This window comes from Penicillium manginii (genome assembly GCF_028828005.1).
Source record: "Penicillium manginii strain IBT 31320 chromosome Unknown utg000002l:1.0-5564898.0:1.0-5567710.0, whole genome shotgun sequence".
Classification (NCBI taxonomy): domain Eukaryota; kingdom Fungi; phylum Ascomycota; class Eurotiomycetes; order Eurotiales; family Aspergillaceae; genus Penicillium; species Penicillium manginii.
The window spans coordinates 5,234,216-5,259,527 of NW_026643103.1; the positions used below are offsets into that span (position 1 = coordinate 5,234,216).

General features: G+C 49.8%; 9 protein-coding genes across 9 annotated transcripts; 3 read left to right on the top strand and 6 right to left on the bottom strand.

Moving 5' to 3' along the window:
- Nucleotides 1-371: 371 nt before the first annotated feature.
- On the bottom strand, nucleotides 372-2,923 carry N7533_003255 (putative Patatin family phospholipase; the record flags this gene model as incomplete). Its single annotated transcript, XM_057099905.1, has 3 exons — nucleotides 372-1,644; nucleotides 1,708-2,552; nucleotides 2,642-2,923. The coding sequence occupies 3 exons, from the start codon at nucleotides 2,921-2,923 to the stop codon at nucleotides 372-374; spliced, it is 2,400 nt and encodes a 799-aa protein (XP_056965041.1).
- Nucleotides 2,924-3,578: 655 nt separating this feature from the next.
- N7533_003256 (uncharacterized protein) lies at nucleotides 3,579-4,735 on the bottom strand (the record flags this gene model as incomplete). The annotated part of the gene is made up of 2 exons (XM_057099906.1): nucleotides 3,579-4,395; nucleotides 4,455-4,735. The coding sequence occupies 2 exons, from the start codon at nucleotides 4,733-4,735 to the stop codon at nucleotides 3,579-3,581; spliced, it is 1,098 nt and encodes a 365-aa protein (XP_056965042.1).
- A 361-nt stretch (nucleotides 4,736-5,096) lies between these two features.
- On the bottom strand, nucleotides 5,097-6,470 carry N7533_003257 (uncharacterized protein; the record flags this gene model as incomplete). Its single annotated transcript, XM_057099907.1, has 1 exon — nucleotides 5,097-6,470. One exon carries the CDS (start codon nucleotides 6,468-6,470, stop codon nucleotides 5,097-5,099), a length of 1,374 nt encoding a protein of 457 aa, XP_056965043.1.
- A 496-nt stretch (nucleotides 6,471-6,966) lies between these two features.
- N7533_003258 (proteasome regulatory particle base subunit RPN2) lies at nucleotides 6,967-10,676 on the top strand (the record flags this gene model as incomplete). The annotated part of the gene is made up of 5 exons (XM_057099908.1): nucleotides 6,967-7,106; nucleotides 7,229-7,398; nucleotides 7,470-7,993; nucleotides 8,052-10,298; nucleotides 10,356-10,676. The coding sequence occupies 5 exons, from the start codon at nucleotides 6,967-6,969 to the stop codon at nucleotides 10,674-10,676; spliced, it is 3,402 nt and encodes a 1,133-aa protein (XP_056965044.1).
- Nucleotides 10,677-11,052: 376 nt separating this feature from the next.
- Nucleotides 11,053-12,397, bottom strand: N7533_003259 (DUF3632 domain-containing protein; the record flags this gene model as incomplete). The annotated part of the gene is made up of 4 exons (XM_057099909.1): nucleotides 11,053-11,480; nucleotides 11,573-11,636; nucleotides 11,727-12,051; nucleotides 12,243-12,397. The coding sequence occupies 4 exons, from the start codon at nucleotides 12,395-12,397 to the stop codon at nucleotides 11,053-11,055; spliced, it is 972 nt and encodes a 323-aa protein (XP_056965045.1).
- Nucleotides 12,398-13,682: 1,285 nt separating this feature from the next.
- N7533_003260 (ankyrin repeat domain-containing protein) lies at nucleotides 13,683-16,666 on the top strand (the record flags this gene model as incomplete). The annotated part of the gene is made up of 2 exons (XM_057099910.1): nucleotides 13,683-13,770; nucleotides 13,929-16,666. 2 exons carry the CDS (start codon nucleotides 13,683-13,685, stop codon nucleotides 16,664-16,666), a joined length of 2,826 nt encoding a protein of 941 aa, XP_056965046.1.
- Nucleotides 16,667-18,801: 2,135 nt separating this feature from the next.
- On the top strand, nucleotides 18,802-19,322 carry N7533_003261 (uncharacterized protein; the record flags this gene model as incomplete). Its single annotated transcript, XM_057099911.1, has 2 exons — nucleotides 18,802-18,813; nucleotides 18,870-19,322. The coding sequence occupies 2 exons, from the start codon at nucleotides 18,802-18,804 to the stop codon at nucleotides 19,320-19,322; spliced, it is 465 nt and encodes a 154-aa protein (XP_056965047.1).
- Nucleotides 19,323-19,789: 467 nt separating this feature from the next.
- Nucleotides 19,790-21,881, bottom strand: N7533_003262 (putative serine/threonine protein kinase; the record flags this gene model as incomplete). Its single annotated transcript, XM_057099912.1, has 3 exons — nucleotides 19,790-19,931; nucleotides 19,952-21,236; nucleotides 21,326-21,881. 3 exons carry the CDS (start codon nucleotides 21,879-21,881, stop codon nucleotides 19,790-19,792), a joined length of 1,983 nt encoding a protein of 660 aa, XP_056965048.1.
- An 873-nt stretch (nucleotides 21,882-22,754) lies between these two features.
- N7533_003263 (cupin domain-containing protein) lies at nucleotides 22,755-23,266 on the bottom strand (the record flags this gene model as incomplete). The annotated part of the gene is made up of 3 exons (XM_057099913.1): nucleotides 22,755-22,784; nucleotides 22,864-23,095; nucleotides 23,172-23,266. The coding sequence occupies 3 exons, from the start codon at nucleotides 23,264-23,266 to the stop codon at nucleotides 22,755-22,757; spliced, it is 357 nt and encodes a 118-aa protein (XP_056965049.1).
- Between the last annotated feature and the right edge of the window lie 2,046 nt (nucleotides 23,267-25,312).

A 25,312-nucleotide genomic window follows, 5' to 3' on the forward strand; every position in this document is an offset into this window, starting at 1 on the left:
CCTTACAAGGCGGAGAAAGAAAAAAAATTATAGACCCGAAAAAAATCTAGCCAGAATGGACTGAGACTGGTCTAAACAAAAGAAAGCGCATAGGCAACTTGGAAGGACGGTGTGTGGTCGCACCAGTTTCTGGTTGGGTCTTCTTCCGGTGTTGAAATGAATCGGGGTTTGGCCAAGGATGCGGTATGTCGATATTAGGATCGGATTCTGTGCATCTTGCAGGGCAGTCGCTCGCTTGGGTTCTTTCTTAGAACGACTAGGCCCACATCGGAGCCGAGGGCGCTGGGATGTATGTCAGAGTATGGGCTGATATGCCGAGCGGATGAGCATATAATCTATATGCTTCTGTCGGTACCCGACTCCTTCCATGATCATGAGCGCGGCTTGCGCGTGAGTGAGTCAGGGGAGCTCGAGTTAACGCTCGGTGTCATGCTTAATTGATGGCGCGAGGATGGAGACAATGCCATAGAGATATCGCGAGGCGATGGTGCAAATACTCGTTTTGGTGAACCTCGTTGGCCCGATCCGGACCTTTGTGACCTGCCAGAAGAGAATGAAGATCGTCGGGATCGGACTGGGCTGGGTGGGCCATGACTCAACTCCTCGCTATAGCAAGAAGCGTCCCAGGGAGCTCGATGCCTGGACGATGGTGGCGCAATGGAGAAGGAAAATCCGAGTAGCTCATCATCTTCTGCCTGCTGTTCTTCCTCGTCGTCGCTAGCAGATCCGGTCGCGAACAGCGCTGCGCTCCCGGAGATTGTAGATCGACGTTGATGGTGGGCCTTTGAACGGACTGGCACGGACATTGAATCGTTCGACGTTATGAAAGGTGGGTTCTCTAGAGATAGCGTGCTGTGCGCTTTTCGCAATTCTTGCGCTGGATCGCTGTGAGACAGTCTTCGTGATCTTCTGCTTTCTAACTCATGCCCATGCGAGCCCCTTCTTCGATTGCGCATACTTCCCCTTCCGGCGTTGCCATTCTCTAGGGATAATTCTGACGAGTGCCGAGTCGATTCTTGCAGCCTAAGATCGACTTGTCCCGGGCTGAAGGCCACACGGGCCCGCATCTGTTGGATGGCTCTGTCTAGTGCCAGCTCGATAGCAACCGCGTTTCGGATACGGCTTAATCTAGGCCACGCTGCCCGTTCTCCGCTCAGGCAAGCCTGTTGCATAAACTCCGTCGTCGGATTCTCCAATATCCGAGGAAAGTTTGATGAGATGAGTTCGGGGTAGATGTTGATGTCGCCGCTGTATTTCTGGTTCATGATGGAGGCGAACTTGGTCATTGAGTTGGGGAAGACCCCTAGCTCGGAAAGAACGGTCATTCGGTGAAGCATTTCGTCTTTGGCGAGGTGGGTCATCGTGCTCATCCATCGAGGGATGAGGGACGATGCCTGCTCGGCTACGCTGACTGGTCCATCTTCTTTCGGTAAAAATGGGACCACGTGAGGGTTCACCTGTGAAACGATGAAATGATTGACGTTGAACATTTCAGATAATCGTGTCATTGGAAGGTCGCCGTCGACGGATCCATCAATATACTGTTTATGAAGATCATTCCAAGGAACTGCCTCGCCTGTTAAAGGATCCTTTGCCATCAAGGTAAAGGGCCTAAATACGAGTGGTACGGAGCAGGATACCGCGCTGCAGATCGATGGTTAGTATTTTTGATCCTCCCAACAAAGGTAGTTGTCAGATTCAACTTACACTGCAGACCAGATCAACACATTGGGCGCGGAGATATAGTTGAGCAACCGAGGAAGCTCATAGATATCCGCACTAGAGACACAGATGTTCAAAATCCGCCTCGTCCGGTTATATGCTTCCTGGAAAGTGATGTCTCCGAGCCAGTTGCGCATAGTATTCGCCAGGTGGGAGATATCCAAGAAGGATCCGAACTTCAAGAACCGCGCCGTCTTCTGGAAGATGTTTTCCTCTTGCCCATGCTCGTTGAAAACAGCAAAGTTACCATGCGCATAGGTGTCCAGCAGACCAGCCAATTCCTCGTCCTTGCGGGTACAGAAAACCGCGCACACAATACTCCCTGCCGAGGCACCCGAAATAATGCGAGGAATAAGACCAGTCTCGTATAGAGCCTTGAGAACGCCGATATGGTTCATGCCAAATGTGGCACCCCCAGAAAAGAGAAGAGCACTTCGACCGAACGCCTGTCGTGCCGCTAATAACTGGTCGAGGATGTATTTCAGTTCCAAGCCATCGCAGCGATCATGCACCGAGAGATCGACCAATGTTGTTATCGTATCGAGGGCCGCGTTGATATACCGATCGATGAGGTCCTTGGTACCGATATGCGAATGTCGATAGAGCGAGGCATTGCTCATCTTCCCGAGGTCGCGGCTGAGCGCCGTTCGGACGAGGAAGAGCATGCGGCTCACATCGCAGCTGATGCGCGCGTCTTCCAGCTGTCGTAATCGCTCGAGGACTAGTTGTGGGTGGTATTCCGTGCACTCCAGGGTATGTTTCCAAGCCTTGTTGTTTTCTAGCACGTCTAGTTCGCTGGCGCATTCGCTCCATTCCTCGTACGTGACAGCCTACCGGGCGATCGCGTTAGTATCGGACTGTTCCTGTTGGGCGCAGGGGGTGGTAATAGTGAAGGAAACTAACAACACGCGTTACTTACATTCTTAATCTTCAAGTAGAAGAGTTGTTTGCGGTTTTCGACCTCCTCGCGCTGTTTCCGCTGCTCCGTGGAGAGGCCATCGCGATAGGTGTTCAAGGTCTCGCCTGCCCAATTCCACGAGTCTTTGACGAGTAATGAGACGGCCGGGATCGAGATGGCTTTGCGCAACGAGCGGTAAGGTGCAGGTCGATTCGAGGGGTGGTCATGTTCAAGATCGAGTTGATGGCATTGCGAATGGACTACTGTGGAGTCGCCCAACACCGTCATAGCAGGCCTGTGCATCGGGAGCAAGCCATCCAGGCGGGTCGGTTTTGGTTGCGACTTTCAGATCTTTTTATAAGATCGAGTGCAAGGATATATGGAAAAGGTGAAAGAATTGAGGGGACAGTAAATGTAGATCCAAAAAGAAAAGAAAAGCAAAAGAAAAGAAGAAAAGAGTCGGTCAGGCTGTCACGGGGCCAATGATGGTCCGCCCAATGACTTTCCCCCTTCAACTTCGCCCTTTTCTCTTTGGTTTCTTTTCCCGGCCCGACGGATTTAAAGTGGATTCGATTTCAGGTTTACGGCTTAGAAGAGATTCAACTTTCTGGGGTACGAGTATGGGGTAAGGAGTACGTAGATTGTGTAAGATTCTAAATTCAGTCTCAGTCACACTCACACATTTACTGCAGGCAACCCCCTGTCCTTGTGGATCGCATCAGCATCATCTGCTCAATCCAACCTTGCTGATGATCGCGTCTCTATTCATCTTCACATGCACCTGCATGTGAAAGAGCGCTAAATATGACCCTTCCGCTCATTTTCTAGAGTACTGTACAACACACAACACGCTCTGGTCACACAAGGCGGCAGTAGGGAGTATATAAATGCGATTCCGTAGAACAACGTGGCACACAGGCATAGCCTAGGACAACCAAAATCAGATCAGATCAGGTCATTATTCGATTCGATCAGATCCGATCAGCCTCAACCATTCCCTTAAGCGACCCCTCGCCTTCACCTCCACTCCATCTTCTCGCCAGAAATGCCCCGCGCCGCCGATTTCGCCGCTTTGGAACCGACTCTGCGGCACGCGCGCCATCTCGGCTGACCATCGCTGCAATTTCGGGGCTGAGGTAAATGTGTCCCCATCCCCATACAGCGCCAGACTACTGTGTGTGCTCAGCTGGTGATCGGGCCGGGTGTGGACTAACCTTCCCTGGCCTTCTTTCACCCCCACGTTCAGTGACAGGGTGGAGAAGCACGTCAGAAAGTGACTCACGGGTGGGAGGAGAGGTGACACGAGCAGATAAGCAATGGACATGGTTGGTGAAGCACGGGGCTGGGAGTCGTCAGCTGTCCCTATATCCGTATCTGTAGCTGGCCCTACGAGGACATCTGGATTTGATGGGTTGAAGTGCCGCGTGGATGCAGCAGCGATCTTCCTAGCGACTCTGCCAATCTTGTTGATTGGTGTGGACGGATCGGTGTTGGAGTCGGATCCGAATAACTCCAGTATGACATCGACATCTGGGGCATGCGAGGCAATCAGGGATCCGAACGAATATCCTCCGAGAATAAGCTGGATATCGCTGTCGCCTTCTTCTGGCAGCGCCGAAGATTCAAGAGTCAGACCAAGCAGATTGCCGCCAATGAGGCTACTGGCATTATTCAACTGCCGTAGACATAGCAGCATAAACCCGTAGAATGAGACATAATCTTCCAGTTCGGACTTGGCAGTCCAGCTGGTCTGCCCCTCAGAACCCCCCGCGCCACTGTGATCGGCGTTAGTTGGTCATCCATGAGGTCAGATAGAGGAGAGACGATGATGCACCGGAAATTGAATGTCCCCACCAGATAGCCGGCCTGCAGAAGCTCGCCACCGACGAAGCTCACTACGGGGTCATCATAGCAGCCACCGAGTCGAGTGTAGGGGTGGGCGATAATAGCTCCTCGGGGTTTCCATGATGATCTGCCAGTAGATGCAGTGGATGTCGATGCTCGTGCTGATTGTATATTTCGGAGCTCATTGGGAAGATAAACTCGACATTCCAGCTTGACGCCGTCGTGTATTGAAGGAATCGAGAATGAGAAGGTCGGGGCAGGCAGGTCCATTGTGCAAGTCTTTTAGTATAGAGCTTCGGATTACTTCATTCGACTTTGACAGCCTTTAAGTTTACCGCCATGACCGTGGAGGGAGTACCTCGGTGTTGTTGATGTTGATGTGTTGTTGGAGGAATTGGATGAGGCGGGCAGATCCACCCGCGTTCCAATTCAAATCCAACTTGAACAACACAGCACCTGTCCAGGTGGGCAACCTTGTAGTTTCAACAGCTCGTGCGCTAGTAAGCCTTTGAAACTTGACTGACTACTAGTAATTTATTGAGATAGGAAAATTGATTATATAAGTCTTGGTCATGCATCTCAACGCTAAATGGTTCTATGGTCTATGACTACTAAATAGGACCCAAGAGCATCAAGATCCCGGCAGTAACCAAGCTGGATCCGGCTCATCATCTTCAGACCGTGATGCGGTATCAGTAAGAGTGGTTTCGGCATCTTTCAGGAGATCAGCGGGGGGCTCGAGGTCATTCTCATACTCCGAGGTCTCGTTCTCCTCTTGCGTATCTACAGCCTTGGTGACAGATTCCGCATCTGGGGATGCCGACAAAGCCTGCTTGCCTTTCTCGTCGGAGACAGACAGGCCAAAAGCTGGAAGAAGTAGTTCATGCGCTGATCGGAGAGCCTCCAATTCTGCTGAAAGGCAACAAACAAGTAATTTCCAATCTTTGCTTTCGGCCAGTTCCAAATGAACCTCAAGCGCTTGGGTGACTTTTTCCAAATCCTTAGCCACGCCTGTAGCAACTTCTGCTTTGGACTCCGTAGCGCTGTCATCGTGGGAGCCGGCATCCAGTTGTATATATTGCCGCATGCTGGCTCTGAGATGTTTCTCAAAATTGGAGATATCAGCGATGGCCTGTTTCCAGACCCCGCCACCTTCCTCTAGAGCCATAATCTCCGTGTCTACCTCCTCCTGTCTCTCACGGAGATTCTCTTGCTCCGACTTCCAATGCTCTTGGGCCATCTCAAGAGTCCGGCGTTTGGGGTTCAGAGTGTAGAATGGAGACTGGCCATTATTGCGCTGCGAGATAGGTTGGACGGGAGGATCGCGAAGATAAGTTTGGACGTCTTTCTGGAGGAGAGATAGGGATTCGTTATAGGATGATAGTTTAGCCTCGACGGAATTCTCAATATGAGAAATCTGTCCGACGAGATGCCGATGCCGAGCTTTCATCTCATACAGTTTGGTTTCCAGCTCGTGGATGTCAGTTTCGAGAGTTCGGGCCTCATCTTGTAGGTGTTTAGCTCGTTGATTGTCTCGGTTGTTATGAATGTTGGAGATGGATTCTTCCAACCCACTCCTTCTCGTGGTGAATCCCTGGATTTCATGAAGGGCATTATCTCTCTCGTCTGTTTGGGAGGACAGGATCTCTCGCTCCTCTTCTCGCAGCTTTAAAAGGTCATAGATGGACTGGAAAATACCTTGCCGAGCAGCCTTGAGCCCGATCTTCTTTGGCACCGGCTGCCTAGCCGGTATAGTGGACGGAGAACGCGACCGACTAACCCTCGAGGAGGTAGGAGTGAAGCTTCCGTCAGAAGTATCATCTGGCTGTTGTTGAGCTAGACCAGCCAACAGACCCTCACTTTGAGCATCAATCAAAGTTTGAAGATTCCGCTGAATGTGTTTAGACTGGCGTTCCACATAGAGAAGGGGGTTGTGGTGGTACATCGAAGCTGTTGCTGGCACTGGTGGCATGCCTTTGTCGCGAAACGGTATCAACGTGGACATTATGGGTCGGATGCAGGTTTCAGGGGGGGAAGCGGGAGTGGTGAAGTGGCAACCCTTGCTTGGTACCTGGAAATGGAAAGGAAAGAACCCCCCTATATTTAACAATTCTCGGCCATGACCCAAAGCGCATCTGCAAGAAGAGAAGGTCTCGGGACTCCTGCAGCTGACGGCAGACGGGAGCGTCATTGCACGTGACCCGTAGTCAGCTCCTGACGTTGGAACTCGCGCCTGCGAAGCTTCTGTCTGCTTCCAGCTCCCCCATTATCACTCCGTCCTTTCCATCTCGTCTCGCCTTCTTCTAATTCGCGTTTGTTCCCCTTATCTTTCGATTCTCTGGGATTTTTGATTCCCCACTTAAACTCGCTATTGCTTGGGGCTCGCTCGTTCCCCAAGCTCCCTTCCCGTTGACGTTGCCTCGTCACACCAACAACATCCCCAATCAAGCCCCACAGCTTTCCATCAATCTCCTTGACGCACGTCGTCTATCACAATAAAGATGGTCGGACTCGTTTCGGCCGCCGGTCTGGTTGGCTTTCTTTCGGAGCCTGACCCAGAGCTCAAGGTCTTCGCCTTGAAGTCATTAGATTCCCAGATCGATCTGCTCTGGACAGAGGTTGTGAATGCCGTTCCTGAGATGTAAGTCCATCTCTTTTGTTCATCTATCAGAGCTCGATATCGTTCTACCGATGCAGGCGCGTCTTTACCAGCCGCCCACCCTATGCCAATTCCGTCGGGCACCGCTAATGCAGTCTATCCAGTGAGGCCCTTTATGAAGATGAATCATTCCCCGAACGCGGGCTAGCAGCTTTGGTTGCCTCCAAGGTATATTATCATCTGCAGGAATATAATGAGAGCATGGTCCTCGCCCTTGGTGCAGGAAAGCTGTTCCAGCTCGACAGCGGCGGCGAATACGAAGAGACAATTATCGGTAAGATGGGAGACTCCATCAGATTCATTTCCATTTGCTCGCTTTAACTGACATCGTGCGTCTCAATGCAGCCAAATGCGTCGATACATTCATCTCTCTTTCAGCCGCCCAGCGACCCAGCGGTGGTGACCAAGCCGCCAACCTCAACAACCAGTTTCCCGCGTCCGGCGACGGCGCTACAAGCACATCTGCAAGCCTCACCTCCCCCATCACACCATTCTCCAAATCCGCCTTACCTTCCAAGTCCCTTCTCTCACGCCAGGAGGTCCCCGGAATCGACGCGGCACACCCCGGTGGCGACGACACAAGCGTTCAACATGAGGAGAACTCTCTGGTTCTGAAGCGTGGTGTCCAGGGCCAACTCCAGAGTGTTATCGAGCGATTGTTCGAGGAGTGCTTCCGCCAAAAGCGCTATCGCCAAGTGATCGGTATTGCCATTGAGGCAAAGAGCTTGGACGTGCTTCGCATGGCCATCCTCCGAGCCAGCGATGATGAGAAGCAACAGCAAGGTGAATCTCGCCGAAGTGAGGAGCTGATGGAATACGTTTTGGATATCTGCATGGGAATTGTCCAGGAACGGGAATTCCGCAGCGAGGTACGTCTGCCTTGAAGGCAATTGTTTAATTTGTATTCGCTGACAAGCTACTTTTCAGATTCTCAAACTCATTCTTGAACTACTTAACGAAATTCCGGCCCCAGACTACTTCTCGATTGCCAAATGTGTCGTCTACCTGAACGAGCATTCGATGGCATCCGTCATTCTTCGCCAACTTGTCGAGAAGGGCGACGCGCGATCTCTGGCCGTTGCCTACCAAATTTCCTTCGATCTCTACGATAACAGCACTCAAGAGTTTCTTCAGAAGGTCCGCCAGGAAATCTCCGAGCTCATTCCCGAGGACGAAACCGAAGATAAAACCGAGGAAGGAGAGCCCAAGGAGTCCGATGCGTTACTCGAAGACCAAGACTCCTCGTCTCGGCCGTCGGGTGAGCAGGGAGAAGATCTTGACGATGCTCAAACCGCCTTCAAGAGTATTCTCGCTATCTTGGATGGCAAGAAAACGATTCAGTTGAACTTGGAGTTCCTCTACCGAAACAACAAGGCCGACATTTCAATTTTGAATAAGATCCGAGACAGCCTGGAGGCTCGCAATTCTATTTTCCATACCGCCGTCACCCTGTCCAATGCTTTCATGCACGCCGGAACCACCCACGACAAGTTCTTCCGTGACAACCTGGAGTGGCTTGGCAAGGCTGTCAACTGGTCCAAGTTCACGGCTACTGCTGCCCTGGGTGTCATTCACCGTGGCAACTTGAGCCAGGGCCAGAAGCTTTTGCAACCCTATCTTCCACGAGAGCACATCGCTGGTGTCGGAGGCTCAGGTTCAGTTTACAGCCAGGGTGGTTCTTTGTACGCCTTCGGTCTGATCTACGCCAACCACGGTGGTATGGCAGTCGATCTCATCCGCGACCACTTTAAGAAGGCTACCGAAGAGGTCGTTCAGCATGGTGGAGCTTTGGGTTTGGGTGTTGCTGGTATGGCCACTGGCGACGAGGGCATTTACGAGGATCTCCGCAACGTCCTGTACACAGACTCTGCTCTGAATGGTGAGGCCGTCGGTCTCTCTATGGGTCTTGTCATGTTGGGCACCGGCAACATGAAGGCGTTGGAAGACATGATTCAGTACGCCCACGACACTCAGCACGAGAAGATTGTGCGGGGTCTGGCGATGGGTATGGCCTTGATCATGTACGGACGCCAAGAAGCTGCCGATGAGCTGATTAATGGTCTCCTTGGTGACCCTGACCCAACTCTCCGCTATGGTGGTATCATGGCTATTGCCCTTGCCTACTGTGGCAGTGGCAGCAATAAGGCGGTCCGCAAGCTTCTTCACGTTGCCGTTAGTGATGTCAACGATGATGTTCGCCGCATTGCTGTTCTTAGCTTGGGTTTCATTCTCTTCCGCAAGCACCAGAGCGTTCCCCGAATGGTGGAGTTGCTGTCGGAGTCCTACAACCCTCACGTCCGTTATGGTGCCGCCATGGCCCTGGGTATTTCCTGCGCCGGAACCGGTCTGGATGAGGCAATTGATCTCCTTGAGCCTATGCTTAAGGACTCGACAGACTTTGTTCGACAGGGTGCCTTGATCGCTCTGGCCATGGTTCTTGCCCAGCAGAACGAGGCAATGAACCCCCGTGTTACTAGCCTGCGCAAGGCTATGATGAAGATGATTGGCGATCGCCACGAGGATGCCATGGCCAAGTTCGGCTGTGCCGTCGCTCTGGGTATCATCGATGCCGGTGGTCGCAACTGCACCATCAGCCTGCAGACCCAGACCGGTAACCTGAACATGCCCGGTATCGTTGGTGCTGCTGTCTTCGTCCAGTACTGGTACTGGTTCCCTCTTACTCACTTCCTTTCGCTCAGCTTTGCGCCCACATCTGTGATTGGTGTGGACCAGAAGCTGGAGGTTCCGGAGTTCAAGTTCCACAGTAACACACGGCCCAGCCTGTTCGACTACCCACCTGAGCAGCAAGTGAAGACAGAGGAGACGCCAGAGAAGGTCAAGACCGCAGTGCTTTCAACAACAGCCCAAGCTAAGCGCCGTGCTCAAAGACGAGAGAAGCAAGCCCGTCGTGAGAGCATGGACATCGACCAAACGCCAACCACTCCCAAGGTTTCCGACCAACTACCGGAGAAGATGGAAACCGATGACGCCCCCAAGGCCGAAGGAGAGGAAAGCAAGGAGGAAGAGAAAGGAGAGAAGGGCACTAGCGAAGGGCAGAAGAAGAAGTTGGAGCGGGAGAAGGTTGGCTATGAGCTGGACAACATGTCCCGCGTCCTACCCGCCCAGCTCAAGTACCTCACATTCCCCGACCCGCGATACGAGCCGGTCAAGAGGGTAAGCTTCAATAACATCTCATTATGGAAATCATATTTGCTAACTCATTCCTTCCAGCCCACTGGTGGTGTTGTTGTCGTTCTCGACAAGCAACCCGATGAGCCTCGCGAAGTCGTCGAACTCAAGGCCAGCAAGGAGACCCGCCAACCGGCTCACCCAACGGAAACACTTCAAGACCGCCTGCAAGCGGCCATCGGAACTGCAGCTCTCCAGACCCCTCAACGGGCCGACGCGCGCGCAGCCCTGGCCGGTCTGACTGGTGCTGGTGGTGCCGCTGCAGCCGCCGGTGTTCTGACCGCTGTGGATGAGGATGAGGAGGGAATCGAGGATGCGCCGTGTCCAGACGACTTTACTTATGAGTCGGAGGAGGAGGAGTAGGGGATGATGGTTCTGCGTGATTAACCTTTTGACGCTGAATGTATTACTAGACCACTCGGGTTCTCAGGCCTGATCTATTGGGAGCGCGGTTTTGCCGCTTTGTGATATGAAGCATTTGTTTGCATTGATAATACCTATCGTATTCTTTCCAACGTCGTATTCATTTCAACGTAGTTTTCAGTATCGGACTTGATTTGTTACATGCTAGACTCGGGTTTTCACAACAGGATCTGCAGGAAGTTACCATGATATGGAAGGACCACCGTCCTCTGATCTGCTTGCAGGGTATTTGATCAATTCCGAATCCAGAGACACGTACTAAATGAATGACATAGCGAAGACAAAGTACAAGATACAAAATACAAAACGAAAACTCCTAGTTGGAAATGCTCCCCATCTCCGATGCACAATGCAAGGCAAGTTCCTTGATGTCTCCCTGAAGTTGGCCAGCAACCTCTTCAAACCGACCCTTCCAGAATTCCCACCTCTCCACACAGAGCTTATTTGGCCCTTGGTAGAGTGTACCAGCACTTTGCCCTTGAATTTCTTCCCCGCTATCTGTTGACTGGACAGTTTCGTGGAGCGCAGCCCGGCTATGCACAATCCATTCCGATGCTATGGGAAGTACTTGCTCCAAGGCCAATGTCTCCTTGACTGGTTGCTCAAGTGTAGCGCGCAGTAAGTATAGCGCCTGTCGGGACGCGTTGAAAAAGCCAGTTTTCCAACAACGTGCCACGAATGATGTTACGTTGCGCCACTTTTGAGCCTCTTCGGGTGACACGGCATTTTCTGTATTTAGATGTGCTGGATATGCAAATTATTAGCATTTTTCAGAATATAACGTGATGCAAAGGAAGACCAAATGGAATCAAGTTCCTAGATCGACTGGGACGTACGTTGATAGTAATCGCGTATGCAGCTATCAAATATAGGCAGCGCTTTCCACACATCTAAATCGGCCTGGAAATCGATTGAAGAGTCTGTTAGCTATACTTGAATCTCACTATACACGCCCTTCATCAGGTTTGGTTTGATTTGACTCATACATACCCCTTCGAGTTCGACCTTGCGGCCTGTCAAGCCCTTCAGTCCCTTTATAACATCGACCAGCTTATCTTGGGCAACATGATTGTGAGGAACCTGCTCCACAATCACGATGAAAGCTATCCAAATCTCCCACAATGGCCCATAGCACCCATCAGGGTCCAATTCCACACGTTCCTTCTCTTCCTTTGGGAGTTGCTTTTCTTCTTCGAAGGCCTTCTCGTGGTAGGCATCAATCTTGCTCGCAATTTCTGAAGAAGACGCAGAGGATTCAGCCTGAAGCCAATCTCTCAAGATGACGAAGACTTGACTGTAATCATTGTCGGTGGACCTGAAATGCAACGCCATGCTCAAAGTTTGAACAACTAGGTCGGTATGAACGAATGAAAATGTATGTATTTAGGGCAAGGAAAGAAAAGAACAAACAAGAAAAAGCCAAAGGCAAAGAGATTTGATGAATAGAGAATGGAGAGTAGTAGAAAAGGACTTCAAAATAGAAAGGAAAGTATCATTCAAGTATACCGCGATGGAGACCACACTTTAGCGCCGTGACTGTCAAGATGCGCCGAAGCGGCTCCCCCCACCTTCAAATCGCCGGTACCCCCAATCAAGAGCATCGCAGCTAAAACAGTACCAAAGTATTTGAAACAGTGCGGCGCGAAAAAAACAACGTCCATGTGGGTGATAAAGGTCTATTTATGTCATTTCACCTTTGCTTTTCAGGGTCCGTCGCATGCATGAACGTGGGATCGGCCAAACGAACATGTTCTCCCGTTTCTAAGCGCCGGCCCTCAAAATGTCGCACACAGCGGCGATCGGGCACGAGGTGGGGAAATCCAATCGTGTGATTGTTTAAGCGCTTTTCTCTGAGTCGGCCGTTGGGGGATTTTTTGGGTGGATTTGTCGGTTTATTATCGGTGTTTCTGGGTGCTGCCTGTCAGAATGGGTGGAGATGGGCTGAACATCAGGGAATTTCTAATGTTCTACGGAGTATACTTATCACCCTTGTAGAAAATGGTATAGTACTTGATTACCCCATTTCAGATTGTCATGGATATTCTCCCTTTATTTTATATTTGTCATGTATTGTTCTGACTCAAGTTTGTTTACCTCATTTTCTCTCTATAAATGAAGCCGCCTTGCCCACCAAAAGGTTCTGGGAGCTGCGATGCCAAATGGCGAGTGACTCGATCTGGTCAAAATGAAATTGGTTGTAACTCCAAACTTTTGCTTTTTAGCGACTTGACTCGCTTTCTTCTATGTTGTTCATCAATGTGCATTAAGCTTTGCGCGAAAAGGCTCTGATGTTTCGGACCCATTACTTTAACTCTAAAACGCACAACTTCGATTTAACCTTTAAAGTTCTGCTCCTACGTTTCACTCTATGTTTGGAGTAGTCGATATTTACATATTTCACGTTTTGTAATATTCTAGTAAAGTACTATTAGTAGTTGGACTTTGCTTTCCAATCAATGTTGAAAATCGAACATCAAAGCCCTCCGGGGCTGGAGTGCCCACCCAGATGCAACTTAGTCTTCTCCGAGTCTTGTTCCAAATATTTTCTAAAAACCTTGAATTAGAACCCACTTACATTTCCCCTTCAATTCTCAAATTAGCTGCCATCTCCCAAAATCTGTGCGAAGACCGCCCAAGTGACTGCTAGTATGATGCCTTCAGTCTTCAGAGTTATAAATCGCGGTTCGTGCCCCCAGTACCAGCGACCAAAAAGGTATGCTTTCCTCATACAAGGCTTCCCCTAAGTCCACTGGTCGAAAATGCAGAGTTACTAATATATGAGACTCTCTGTTTTTAACACGAGGCCATTTGTTGTCAAAGTAGCGGCTAGCGATCACCTGATCGCGGGGTTGAGAGCTGAGAATCACATCAGCTCTGCGTTGGGGGCCAAGACTTTCATTCTCGTCATGAACATGACAGTATCACTGATCACACCACCCATCAACAATGGATTCCACGTCTATGTCCTTCGGAAATGCGCTCTCCTCTCTGCAAGTGGGGAGTAACAACGGCGGGACGATTAACTTCATGCCCGGTACGTCTCAGGAAAGCCCCTCTCGACTACACCATGTCGATTGACAATTGGCCTTTTGGTCTCTACGCAGGTCAACCCGAAGTTTCACAGCAGGAAAAAGACAAAAGTATGTATAAGCTCTTGCGATTCAGAGAGACTGCCGCTGACTATCGTGGTAGAGATTCTCAGGTCCCTGGCATTTCCTCAGATGTTAGATCGGAGAGAGAACATTGAGCGACGCCACGCCAACACTTGCGAATGGATCCTGAGAATGGAATCTTATAACACATGGATTGGTAATCGCCAGGGTTTACTTTGGGTCAAAGGCAAGCCGGGCGCAGGGAAATCAACTTTGATGGCATTCCTCTATGACAAACTCGATCAAATTGAGGGCATTCAACTCAACTTTTTCTTTACGGCTCGAGGCTCTGAGCTACAGAGAACCTCACTTGGTATGTTCAGGTCTTTGCTCAACCAGATATTTGTCTTGGACGACATTGTGCGCGGTGCGGTGCGCGAGACGTATGAGAAACGATGTCAGCTGTTTGGTCATTATGATGAGCACAAATGGCCACAAACTATGCTTGAAGAATTGCTGACGGGTGCTATCCTCACCTCGGCGAATCAAAAACAAGTGAGAGTTTTTGTGGATGCTCTGGACGAGACCGGCGCTGAATCCGCTCAGAAGCTGGCATCATATTTCCATCGACTCAGTACTCTTGCTGGAAAGGAGAAGTTGCCTCTTCAGATCTGCATATCATGCCGGCATTATCCCATTATATCAAGCCCCCAGGCCGTGGAAGTATGCGTCGAAGATCATAACCAGGGGGATATCGCGACGTATATTGACGACGTCCTTGCTGAGATGGAAGACGATGAAGGTATCACCCGAGATATGAAGGAGGAGCTTATGATGCAATTGAATGAACGGGCCAAGGGAGTTTTTCAATGGGTTCATATTATGGTGCCTCTTCTTCAACAGCGAGTTCTTGGTGGAGATTCTTTGGATGACGTCAGGTGCTGGTTGGATGAGGTCCCGGCTGATCTAGAGGACGTGTATTCATACATTTTGAACGACGTGATAGATCAAAGGAATCGCGGACAATCGTTTCTGTTATTTCAATGGCTCTGTTTTGCTGAGCGAGCTCTGACGTTGACTGAAATTCGATACGCCTTGGTAGCGAAGGATGCCAAAACATCACCTTTAGCAAAGAAGTGGGAAAAGATCGAGGGGTTTATCGACACCGACAATCGCATGAAGCGAAAACTGAAGGCTCTTTCTGGTGGCCTTGTCGAAGTGGTCTCTGGCGAGATGGACGATGAAAACTCACAATGGGGATTTTCAGGGCCTTGCCAGTTAGTTCAAGTGGTCCACCAATCGGTTAATGATTTTCTATCCAACAGGGGACTGGAGCTGTTACGCCTACCAGCCGGCAAGAATCCGTCACTTCAATGTGGCACGGCACTCTTCTTCCAATCCCATGCAGCCCTTTATCGGTCATCTTTGATCTACCTAACCACGGTAAAATTACCTCAAAAATTGACGACGAAAGATCTGGGTCGGAATTACCCGTTTCTTGCATATGCCACCAAGAATCTCTTCATTCATGCTGAAAAAAGCGCTGAGTATCGAACTCAAGTGCTCCACAATGAAATCGATACCCTCCAGGAGCTGTTTCACCGATGGTTCAAGATCCAGCAGTGCTTTTTATCAAACTCCATTTACGACGTATTCCCAATTGAAACCAAAATCATACACGTGACTGCATTCTACAACTTAACTGATGCCCTCGGATGTTTGGCTTTGAAGGGGGAGCCTTTGGGGGACGAAGACTTCAACGGAAATACAGCGTTTCATCTTGCAGCTCGTCGTGGTCATATAGCTGTGGCAGAAATTCTTCGACGGAATGGAGCAGACTGTGGGGCAGTAAACACAAAATCTGGAAAATCTGCAATGATTGAGGCGGCCGAAAATGGAAAGTTAGAATTTGTCGAATGGCTCCTGGATGGTGGATCAAATGTCAACAAGGCAGCACGCGACGGGGAAAGTGCGCTACAGGCAGCTTCAGAGAGGGGCCATCATGCCGTGGTGGCAATTCTAATCGAAGCGGGTGCTGATGTCAATGCCCAAGGTGGTGGATTCTTTGGCCATGCTCTAAAAGCAGCTGCTAAGAATGGATATGTTGAAGTATGTCAGCTACTCCTAGATGCACATGCGGATGTCAATGCCCAAGGTGGTTTATATGGCAATGCTCTACAAGCAGCTGCTAAGAATGGATATGTTGAAGTATGTCAGCTACTCCTAGATGCACATGCGGATGTTAATGCCCAAGGTGGTTTATATGGCAATGCTCTACAAGCAGCTGCTGAGAATGGATATGTTGAAGTATGTCAGCTACTCCTAGATGCACATGCTGATGTCAATGCCCAAGGTGGTAAATATGGCAATGCTCTACGAGCTGCTGCTAGGAGTAGACATGTTGAAGTATGTCAGCTACTGCTAGATGCGCATGCTGATGTCAATGCCCAAGGTGGTGAATATGGCAATGCTCTACAAGCTGCTGCTCAGGGTGGATATATCGAAATATGCCAGCTGCTACTAGATGCGCATGCTGATGTCAATGCCCAAGGTGGTTTATATGGCAATGCTCTACAAGCTGCTGCTTACTTTGGATATATTGAAGTATGTCAGCTACTGCTAGATGCACATGCTGATGTCAATGCCCAAGGTGGTAAATATGGCAATGCTCTACAAGCTGCTGCTTTGAGTAGAGATATTGAAATATGTCAGCTACTGCTAGATGCGCATGCTGATGTCAATGCCCAAGGTGGTAAACATGGCAATGCTCTACAAGCCGCGAGACGAAAAGGACGCACCGATATCGTGAAGCTGCTGCTATACACTGGTGCCTACTAGTTATTATGATATTCCACTGGCTGAGTCCATCAAATCTGGCAGTGATGATGTTGAGTACTGATGACCACCATCCTTCCAGCGCCCAGTATATCGTGATTCAACTTCTCTCGGGGTGAGCAGGTAGATCTCTGACATTAAGCTTACAATTGAATCGAAAGAAGAAAAAATACACAATACAGGATACGTAGGCTCGGTGTCAGTTGCTTCCGGCGCCAGGCCGCATAGATGAGTATGGAGGGTGGCGATAGGCATGGCTACGGAGTACTGGGATAGAATGAAACTGAAAATATAAAGATATATTAGAAAGGGAGTTAGAGGGAGATGGGGCTGGTTATGGAGAAGAGAGGTGGTGGCTGCCGCCTGCAGGCTGCCTTAAATGGGAAACGAACGGGATCGCCACTGGTCTCAGCACTAGTCAATTGGTAACTATAAGACCCAGGCTCCCCTCCCCGCGCCAGGCCGTCATCAACTTGCCATTTATCCACCACTGCTTGAGAATCTCAAATTCTGCTCTTTTCGTATAAGATTGAACCCTTTCAACTTTGCAATTTCGTTTCCTACTTGAGATGGAAACTTTGGACAAGAAAGATACAACACCTGAGTGAGATCGCCCCAGCCATCTCAGGCAACCAGGCTGATAATATCTCACTTTCACAGCCCCTGCATGCTCTCTAAGGTACTCTCAAAACCATCGCCACTTATACCCGAAGAAATGCTTCAAATCAGGCCCGAGCCTTGGGCCTTGACCCAGACCATCGCTTCTCTCTTTACATCGGAGCCGAGTCTGCAATCCCGGATAAATCAGACGAAAGCCTGGAAACAACATGGAGATTACCCAATGTACAATGTCTGGAGCCCCGCCTTTTTCGGAATCACTCTCCCGCAACCAGGCACTGCCCCAACCAAGTTGACACGAAATGATTTGATAGTCACGAGGTGGGGGGAAGAAGACACGGTATCCTTAGAGAAGGAAGAGACGGAAACCTTATCTTTCAGTTCGGAGGATATCATCGGCAGTATCAATGTCGATCTCCCCCCCAATGCTGTGCTGCAAATGTTGCTTCCAGTATCGGGGCTGTATCAGGCTAGCCAACGGCGAACGCTGGCGATTCACCGAGGAGTTTCAAGAATATTTTCAGTTTAGCCGAGAGCTGGGAGACGTCTCTTCAAGTATCGAGGGGCCTAGAGACTCGAATAAAATTCTCACGACTATCTCGTGGTATCGTCATCACGGTTCGATCTGGCGGGAAGGGGAGACAAAGCCAGAACTGCCGTTTTCACCCAACAAGCATACACATATTTGTCGGGTGAGCCTGGGAGTTACGCGCAGTTCTGAGAGCTTGACACCAAAGGAGCGGCTCGAAAAATTTCCTACTGTTGCGGTTATGAATGAAGATGGGTTTATTTTCCTTGATACCTTGCCACAAGGACAGGGGCTTGAAGCAGGTGATCTACGGGATTTGATTGTAATGACTGGTCTTGCTGTTGTGAATTATGAGCAGCGCTCAGGCAGAAAGAAGTAGCCCAAGAGTTAATATATGGAGACAAAGTGAGAAGAGCCCCGGGGTCTGAAGAGGATGGCGAGAATTCTTTTTCTTAATTTATTCAACCATTTACTTGAAGTTCTAAAAAGTGGTGATAGTATATGCTTTCCAGATAATTAATTTGCGCATTTTCAAGTTAATATGAAGTTCTTGACTAATCACGAATCATAATAATGTGTTACTAATACTAGTAAGTCCAAAACTAACTAGTATCTGAGTCAACAACTGTATCTCGGGTTAGGCAACTTCGGCTAGTCACTGAACATGTACCTAGATACAGTGCTGGCAACTTGGCCACAGCAAATCTTGATTCGTAGCACTCTTCCATTGGGTTCCAAAATACCATAATTAAACCCAAGCCACGCAAACCAAAATACCCACAGCATGACTCGACAGATTCAACTTGCAAACAAGTTGTTATGTTCATGTGACTAACCCAAACGGGATCCCGGCACATGACATCATCCCAAGCTGTTCCGTCTTCAACTCCAACTTCACTTCCCTCTCTCCTCATCTGCTTCCAATCTCCTCAATCACCTTCAATTTACAACTTGAGCTCTCCCATACCTACCAATTTCCCCAACCATCAAAATGTTTCGCTTCGTACGTACCCACTCTCATCCCCTCCCTCCAATTCTACCTTAACTAACCAACCCCAGAGCAAAACCCTCGACCCAATCACCCTCTTCCACAACCCCAACCTCGCCCCCTCAACCCGAACCCTAAACATCCTCAAGCAAGCCTCAGCAGCAGCAACCTCCTCCGCAACCGAAGATCAAGCCAGCGACCACACCGCCCACGCAAGGCAACAACGCGGCCAATTCGAACTGGAAGTCACAACCGACAACCCAACGACCGACCAGCTGCGCTCAATCCTGGACTACATCTCGCCGAACAGCGGCACCGGCAGTCTGGGAAATAAGGAGACCTATGCTGTTTCGGACCTGATTCGCGGCGCAAGGACTGCTGAGGATGCGATTAAGAAGTTCAAGGATGATCCCACTGGGAGCTTTGTGAAGCCTGTTACTGTTGATTGGACCAATGGGCGCGCTGTTATTGGGGATCAGGAGTCGGCTATCTTGAAGATGGTTAGTCAACTTCCTGAGAACTAGGTGGTTTATTTAGGGTGGTTCCAATCGGGCTGTTATGTTGTTCTGGTGGATGGCGGATTGAAGGACTCCATGCGATGCGTGCAATGCAATTGGAGCATCGTTGACTCACCTCCGGGTTGGGTTACTGATTATGTATTTTGTGGAAGTTTACTACGGTAACTGAGACCGTTTGTGTTTATGTATGTATCATACACTCAATTTTAAACTCCATCATAGACCCCGCGACTGCGAAAACTTGAGCTCGGGAACAGTAGTAAAGAATAGCATAAACTTCAGCTTTACATTGCTTCTGCGGGTACAATACAATAAAATGCAGAGCAGTGCCGCTGCAGGAGATAAATAATAACAATGCATGGAGGAAAGAAGTAAAAGCGCCATTAAACACATACACATCGACCAAGCCAGCTCGGATCAGATGAGATAGAACAGAAGGGCAGAAAGGTAAACAAGTCTGACTGAGTCGGCTCCTAGAAGATGGTTCCGAAGCTGCCATCCGTCGCAATCGGTTTGCGTGGTGAACTACGACCACCAGTGCTGTCGACAGCGGGCTTGCGGTGGCTGAGAACGTGCTGGTCAGTGAACGGCTCTTTAATGTCCAGTAGATTGGACCTGGGGTAAACAAAACATACCGGAAGGTAAATCCAACAAATAATCCCTTATTCATCTTATCGTCACGGTCGGCCATGTCCTCGAGTGCACGCTGCTTATCATGAACCTCCTTATACTTGGCCATGTCCGCCTCGTTGCTGAAATCGTCAAAGTAGCCTGCATCCGTCTCCGAATCCAACTCCGGCACAAATGGCGCCCGCTGCTCACGCAGTCGGTCGAAGTCTACCTCACTGAAGTAGTCGTGGGCGTGGATCTCGTTAATATTCTTGAATCGTTGCTCCTTGCCGGCGACCAATTTCGTGATAAGATCCCACGTCCGGCGCGAGAGGAAATAGTTCGGATCCTCGTATACTGGCTTGCGGAGAACCTTTTGCCATCGTTTAAGGTTTTGCCATGTTTCGTCGACGGTCGCGCCTGCGAATGGTGGATAACCGGCGAGCGCTTCGAATAACATACAGCCCAGACTCCAGTAGTCGACAGTGAAATCGTACTGCTCGCCCTTGAGCACCTCCGGCGCCATGTAATCGGGCGAACCGACAATGGACTTGGCATAGTTGACTTCGCGCTCCCGCAGGGTACGGTACCCCTGTCGGCGCTCAGCCATAGTTCGCTGTTCCATGGGTCGGCCGAAGGGTACGGAAGTATTGCCCACTTCTTCCAGCTTCACGCGCATCGACTCAATCTTTCCAGGACTCAACATACCAGCTGCCAGACCGAAATCGGTCAATTTGACATGACCGGTTGAGTCGATCAGGAAGTTCTCTGGTTTAAGGTCACGGTGAATATATCCCAGAATGTGGAGCGCATCGATACAACTGAACATCTCGGCGATGTAGAAACGCGCATGTCGGTTATGCAGAACGCCCGTGTTGTTGAGCAGAGTGCGGAAATCACCACCAGGAACATACTCCATCGCCAGGTAGATTTGACTGTCATCCTGGAAAGCGTATAAGAGCTTGACGAGCCATTCGCTTTTCGCGGCGGTCAGAATATCGCGCTCGGTGAGAATGTGTCGGATTTCGTCTAATTTGAACAGGAGCTTCTTGCTCATCACCTTCAGGGCACACACCTCGCGCGTGTCCTTCTTCTGCGCCAAGTATACCTGGCCATAACCACCCTGGCCGACCTGCGTCAGGATCTGGAAATCGCCTTGGCGGAGACGGGTGCGGCGCTTGCGAAGGTGCGCGCGCTCGCGACCCAGGTATTTCAAAAGGGCGGGTTCGTATTCGTCGTTGGGAGTGGTGGGGGGGCTCGGGGTAGGCGGCTTTAAATTGGGTATGGCGGGTTTGACGATTGTGGACGTAACTCAGGAGGTCGAAGTAGTGGTCAAGGAAATCTACGGGGATGAGTATCAGCAGGCAGTTCTGGTTTTGGCAATCTTTCGTGCAACGTACATAGTTGGGTGACATTCGCCAAGCGCTTAACCTTGGGTTGGTTCAACTTCTCCATCTCCTCCGGAGTCAGCCCGCGCAATTGAACCTGGCGCTTGGTGGTGTCATCCCGTTGCTGCTGATAAGGCTCATGTCGGGAAATGGCAGCGGGGGTCGGGTTTAATCCCAATTCTTTTTGTAGACGGGTGGTCGGAGGGGTATTTTCCTTGTTTGCGCGACGCGTCGGGCTTGTGGGACGTTGGTGGATGACACTCTCGTTGAAGTCGTCAGGGCGTTCACGTTCGCCGCGATCGGTAAACATGGGATGGTTGAAGTGGTTATGGGTGGGTTTGGAGGGGGATGTCGGTGTTAATTTCAAGGCCTTGTCGAAAACATTGGGTAAATCGAGAGCGCCAGGGGGTGCTCGGGATTTGCTGGGACTTCCTTGAGGGGTTTGTGTTGGACTGAGATAGCCACTGCCGGCGGGGGTGGAGGGGCGGTCGAAGGATTCATTGCCGGAGCGAGTGTGCAGGAGAGGCGGGGGATTGGGTAGTCGGAGACCCTCGACATCGATAGCCATTTTCAGGGGAATGAGTGTGATGTGAGATGTGTGGGAATGAAGAGTGGAGGGAGAAGAGCGAAAGTGAAGTGTAGAGGATAAGTTGTAGGAAGGAGGGGAGCCCCTTGATCAGGCAGGACTTCAGCTTGGGCGGAGGCAGTTGCGCTTTGGGCGAGACTCGACTTTACACTACACCACCATTACCACTACCATAACCACTATTCATTTATCCCACAGAGTTCAGAGAACCGGATCGGAGCTGATCCACACGATCGGATCTTGCTTCAGCTCGATTCACCTCCATCCACATCCACTCCTACACCCACTTCCCTCCCCTCCGTCTGTTGCCTGAGCAACTAACTACCCCCCACGTCATCCTAAGGCTGTGCAGTCAGGGTGAAGTTGAGTTTATTGAGGCGAGCTGAACCTAATCCACCCAGTGGATTCGGAGGTAAGCGCTGCAGGTCATCTCCTGTTCCTGACCTAGTGGAGGGGTCGGGTGGGGAGCTGTCTGCCATGATTGAGGGGATTCGGAGATGACTGGAGATGACCCTGTTTGTACTCCGAGAATCCAGTTTCAGTTTCAGTTGCCTGGCTTCAAGTTCCTGTTCATTGTCCAATTATTGAGATGACCTTGGAAATAGTAGATGATCCCATTGTCCTTGTGTGGTGCAAGGGTGCGATTGTTTAGTGTATGTATAGTGTATATTGTTATTGTATTTCGTATAGATGCTGATTCCCAATATGGACTGCATGTAAGCAAACTACCCGATTGGGACGGCCCGGAAAAAAAAAAAATCAAATCATCTCGAAGGATCTTCGCATGCTTCAACCAGGCTTTGTCAAGTTTATCTACCAAGGTTACCTATGCCATTCCTCGCCTTGATTGGCCATCTAAACCTGTCCCTCAGCTCGCTGGCCCGTCTACAGAGATCGGTTAGCACTCATCTCAACTCAACTCCACTCAACTCCACCACAGAGCCCTAGATCAGCAAAGACTCACGAAGAACGCTAATCCATATGTCTCCGTCGAAAAGGTGATCGTCACCCCCTTAGGGAAATAAAACACATCACCGGGCGACGCGGTCACCTTCTGGCCCGTCTCGTCCGAAATTTCAAATTGGCCTTCCAAAATAATCTTCATTTCGTCGTAGCTATAGGTGTACACCAATGGGGTGCCCTTTTCAAGTCGGTAGAATCCCGCCGACATGGGCTTGTCGGGATTTTCCTTCTGACTATAACCCCGGTGTTAGCATACATTGCTCGGCGCTTTCCCCCAGACTACCTAGTACACTATCCGCTTCCGCTTACCTGGTGCTAATATCGCCGAGGAAGGCATTCTCGTTCGCGATGAGCGGCGGCTTAAAGGTGGACTGGGCCTTGGCGTAATACTTGAATGCTGACATCTTGTATATTGCGAATGTGACTGTTTCTGATTGATTATTCCTAGAGAATTAGCTTCGTGCCCCTGGCTTGATTTATATGATCTTGCTTCAGATCAATTCGCAAGCCCCTCCCGAAAGAGGGGATGTTCGCCATCATGCTGAGTCTGAGTCGAGAGGCAGTTGCTTCCTGGTTGCTATGTCGTGAGCTGAGTAAATGTCTGGACTACATGCCTCATTTAGGCAGACCGGAAGAGAATCTACCAGTAACACTGGCCCAGCGATGCGAAATCGATGCGAAGAGGGGTTGAGTGAGGGGAAAGAGAGATAAGCTCTGGATACTAGTAATACCATGGTATCCGCAGTAGGGGTAGTCGGGCAAATTGAATTTGAGTTATGTTGGTTTCAAATTGCCATCATGAGAGAAATATTAGAAAACCATGAAAGTAAGTTCAATTGCTCAACTTGAAAGCTGTAGGGAGCAATGGATCTAAACTGAAGTAGCTTGCAAGTTGAAGTGTGAGCCTTGAAGTGCGACCAAATCGCCCGGGATACTTTTCCCCGAAGCGGTTAGTGCATATATTGAGTTGTACACCAACCAGAGGAACTCTGTGCCCTTTTCGATAGAATACGAATCGAGAGAAAGGCCAGATCTTCCCGGATGGAAAGGTTTTCCATCTGGAGGCTCGCATCAACAATACAAGTTGGTCTTAGCGTAGACCGGCAAAGTTCATAAAGCTCCAGGTGCCTTCAATCAAGAATCTTTGTATTCATAGTTGACTTCGAGAGCTCTGTTAACGACAGCAATTGTCGAATAACAGTCTGCAATGAAGCTTACTATAATGACAGTCCTGATCTGACTCATGTTGGGTCAAAGATTATTCCAAGGTTGTTTTTTTTCATGGTGATAGGTGTATCATTGGCACGGAAGTGGTAGTACCTGGATTTTAAAAAGTCCACAAGTATTTAACATGCTTATCTCATGGGCCCTGGGAACTGGTTTCAATTTCGGCTCTTTTGACCTGCTCTCTCCGCAAGACGGTCCGTTTCCATGGGCTTGTCCAGCTGGACCGCCGTCACGGAAAGTGACGGAATTGACTCGGAGCCAACATGCCGGTACCATAAAATATGAACAGAGCAAGAACGCAGGTCTTCCAAGAGTTGGAATTGAAGAAAATATTCACTTGGCTTTGAAAACTACCATCCCCTTTTACGGAAGTCTACGGACAATGGATGACCTGATATAATGGAACGGAATGTCAGAGATGAACCAAACCCCCGCCCGGATCAGCCTCGCAACCTTGAAGAATGCGGGGAAATCTGGACTTCCATCCGGGCATCGGATATGTACCAAGCTATGCTGGCCATCAATGCTCGAGCCGTCCTACCCCACCATCATCGTGATAGGCTAGAGCTGATGAGATAGATATTCGGCGTTCACGGCTCACGGTTCACGGCCGGTAGCTCCGTTAGCTTGATCGAAAGTGCACCTGTCCTCATGTTCTAGGGTCTCATGGCTTGATGGAGCTTGAATCTCAGAATTCATATAGGCGAAGTGCTCATATTATACGCAAGATTTGGGATAGAGTGACTCGGGGCGGCTCTAAGCTTTTATGTAGATGTCAGCTGATCGACTATATAGTATCAGGGCATTATCAATAATGAGTTGTGTGTTATTAGGGCGGAAAGAATAGCGAGAAGGCATCAGGCCTGTAAAGTCGACTTCTAGAAGAGATTAGCTGAATATTTCACTGTATGCTGGACAGATTTCAATGATTTCAAACGGATCAGCCCTAAACCACTGTGAAAATAGTGATCGGGTCGGCAGTTACAAGCCCGATACAATACAGTATGGTACATAATATACTGTATAGTAAGTAATGTACCAGTGGGTTGGTAACTATCTTTTGTACTGTACGGTATGTACCCTTCGTGCCTGGAACTTCCCTTCCCCGCATGAACCACACGACCAACAACCAACCACCAACCACCTTGCAATGTTCCACCTTCCATCTATCAGACCCAGTGCCACCTCGATCAGGCCTATACCCTGTTCCAGAGTACCTACCG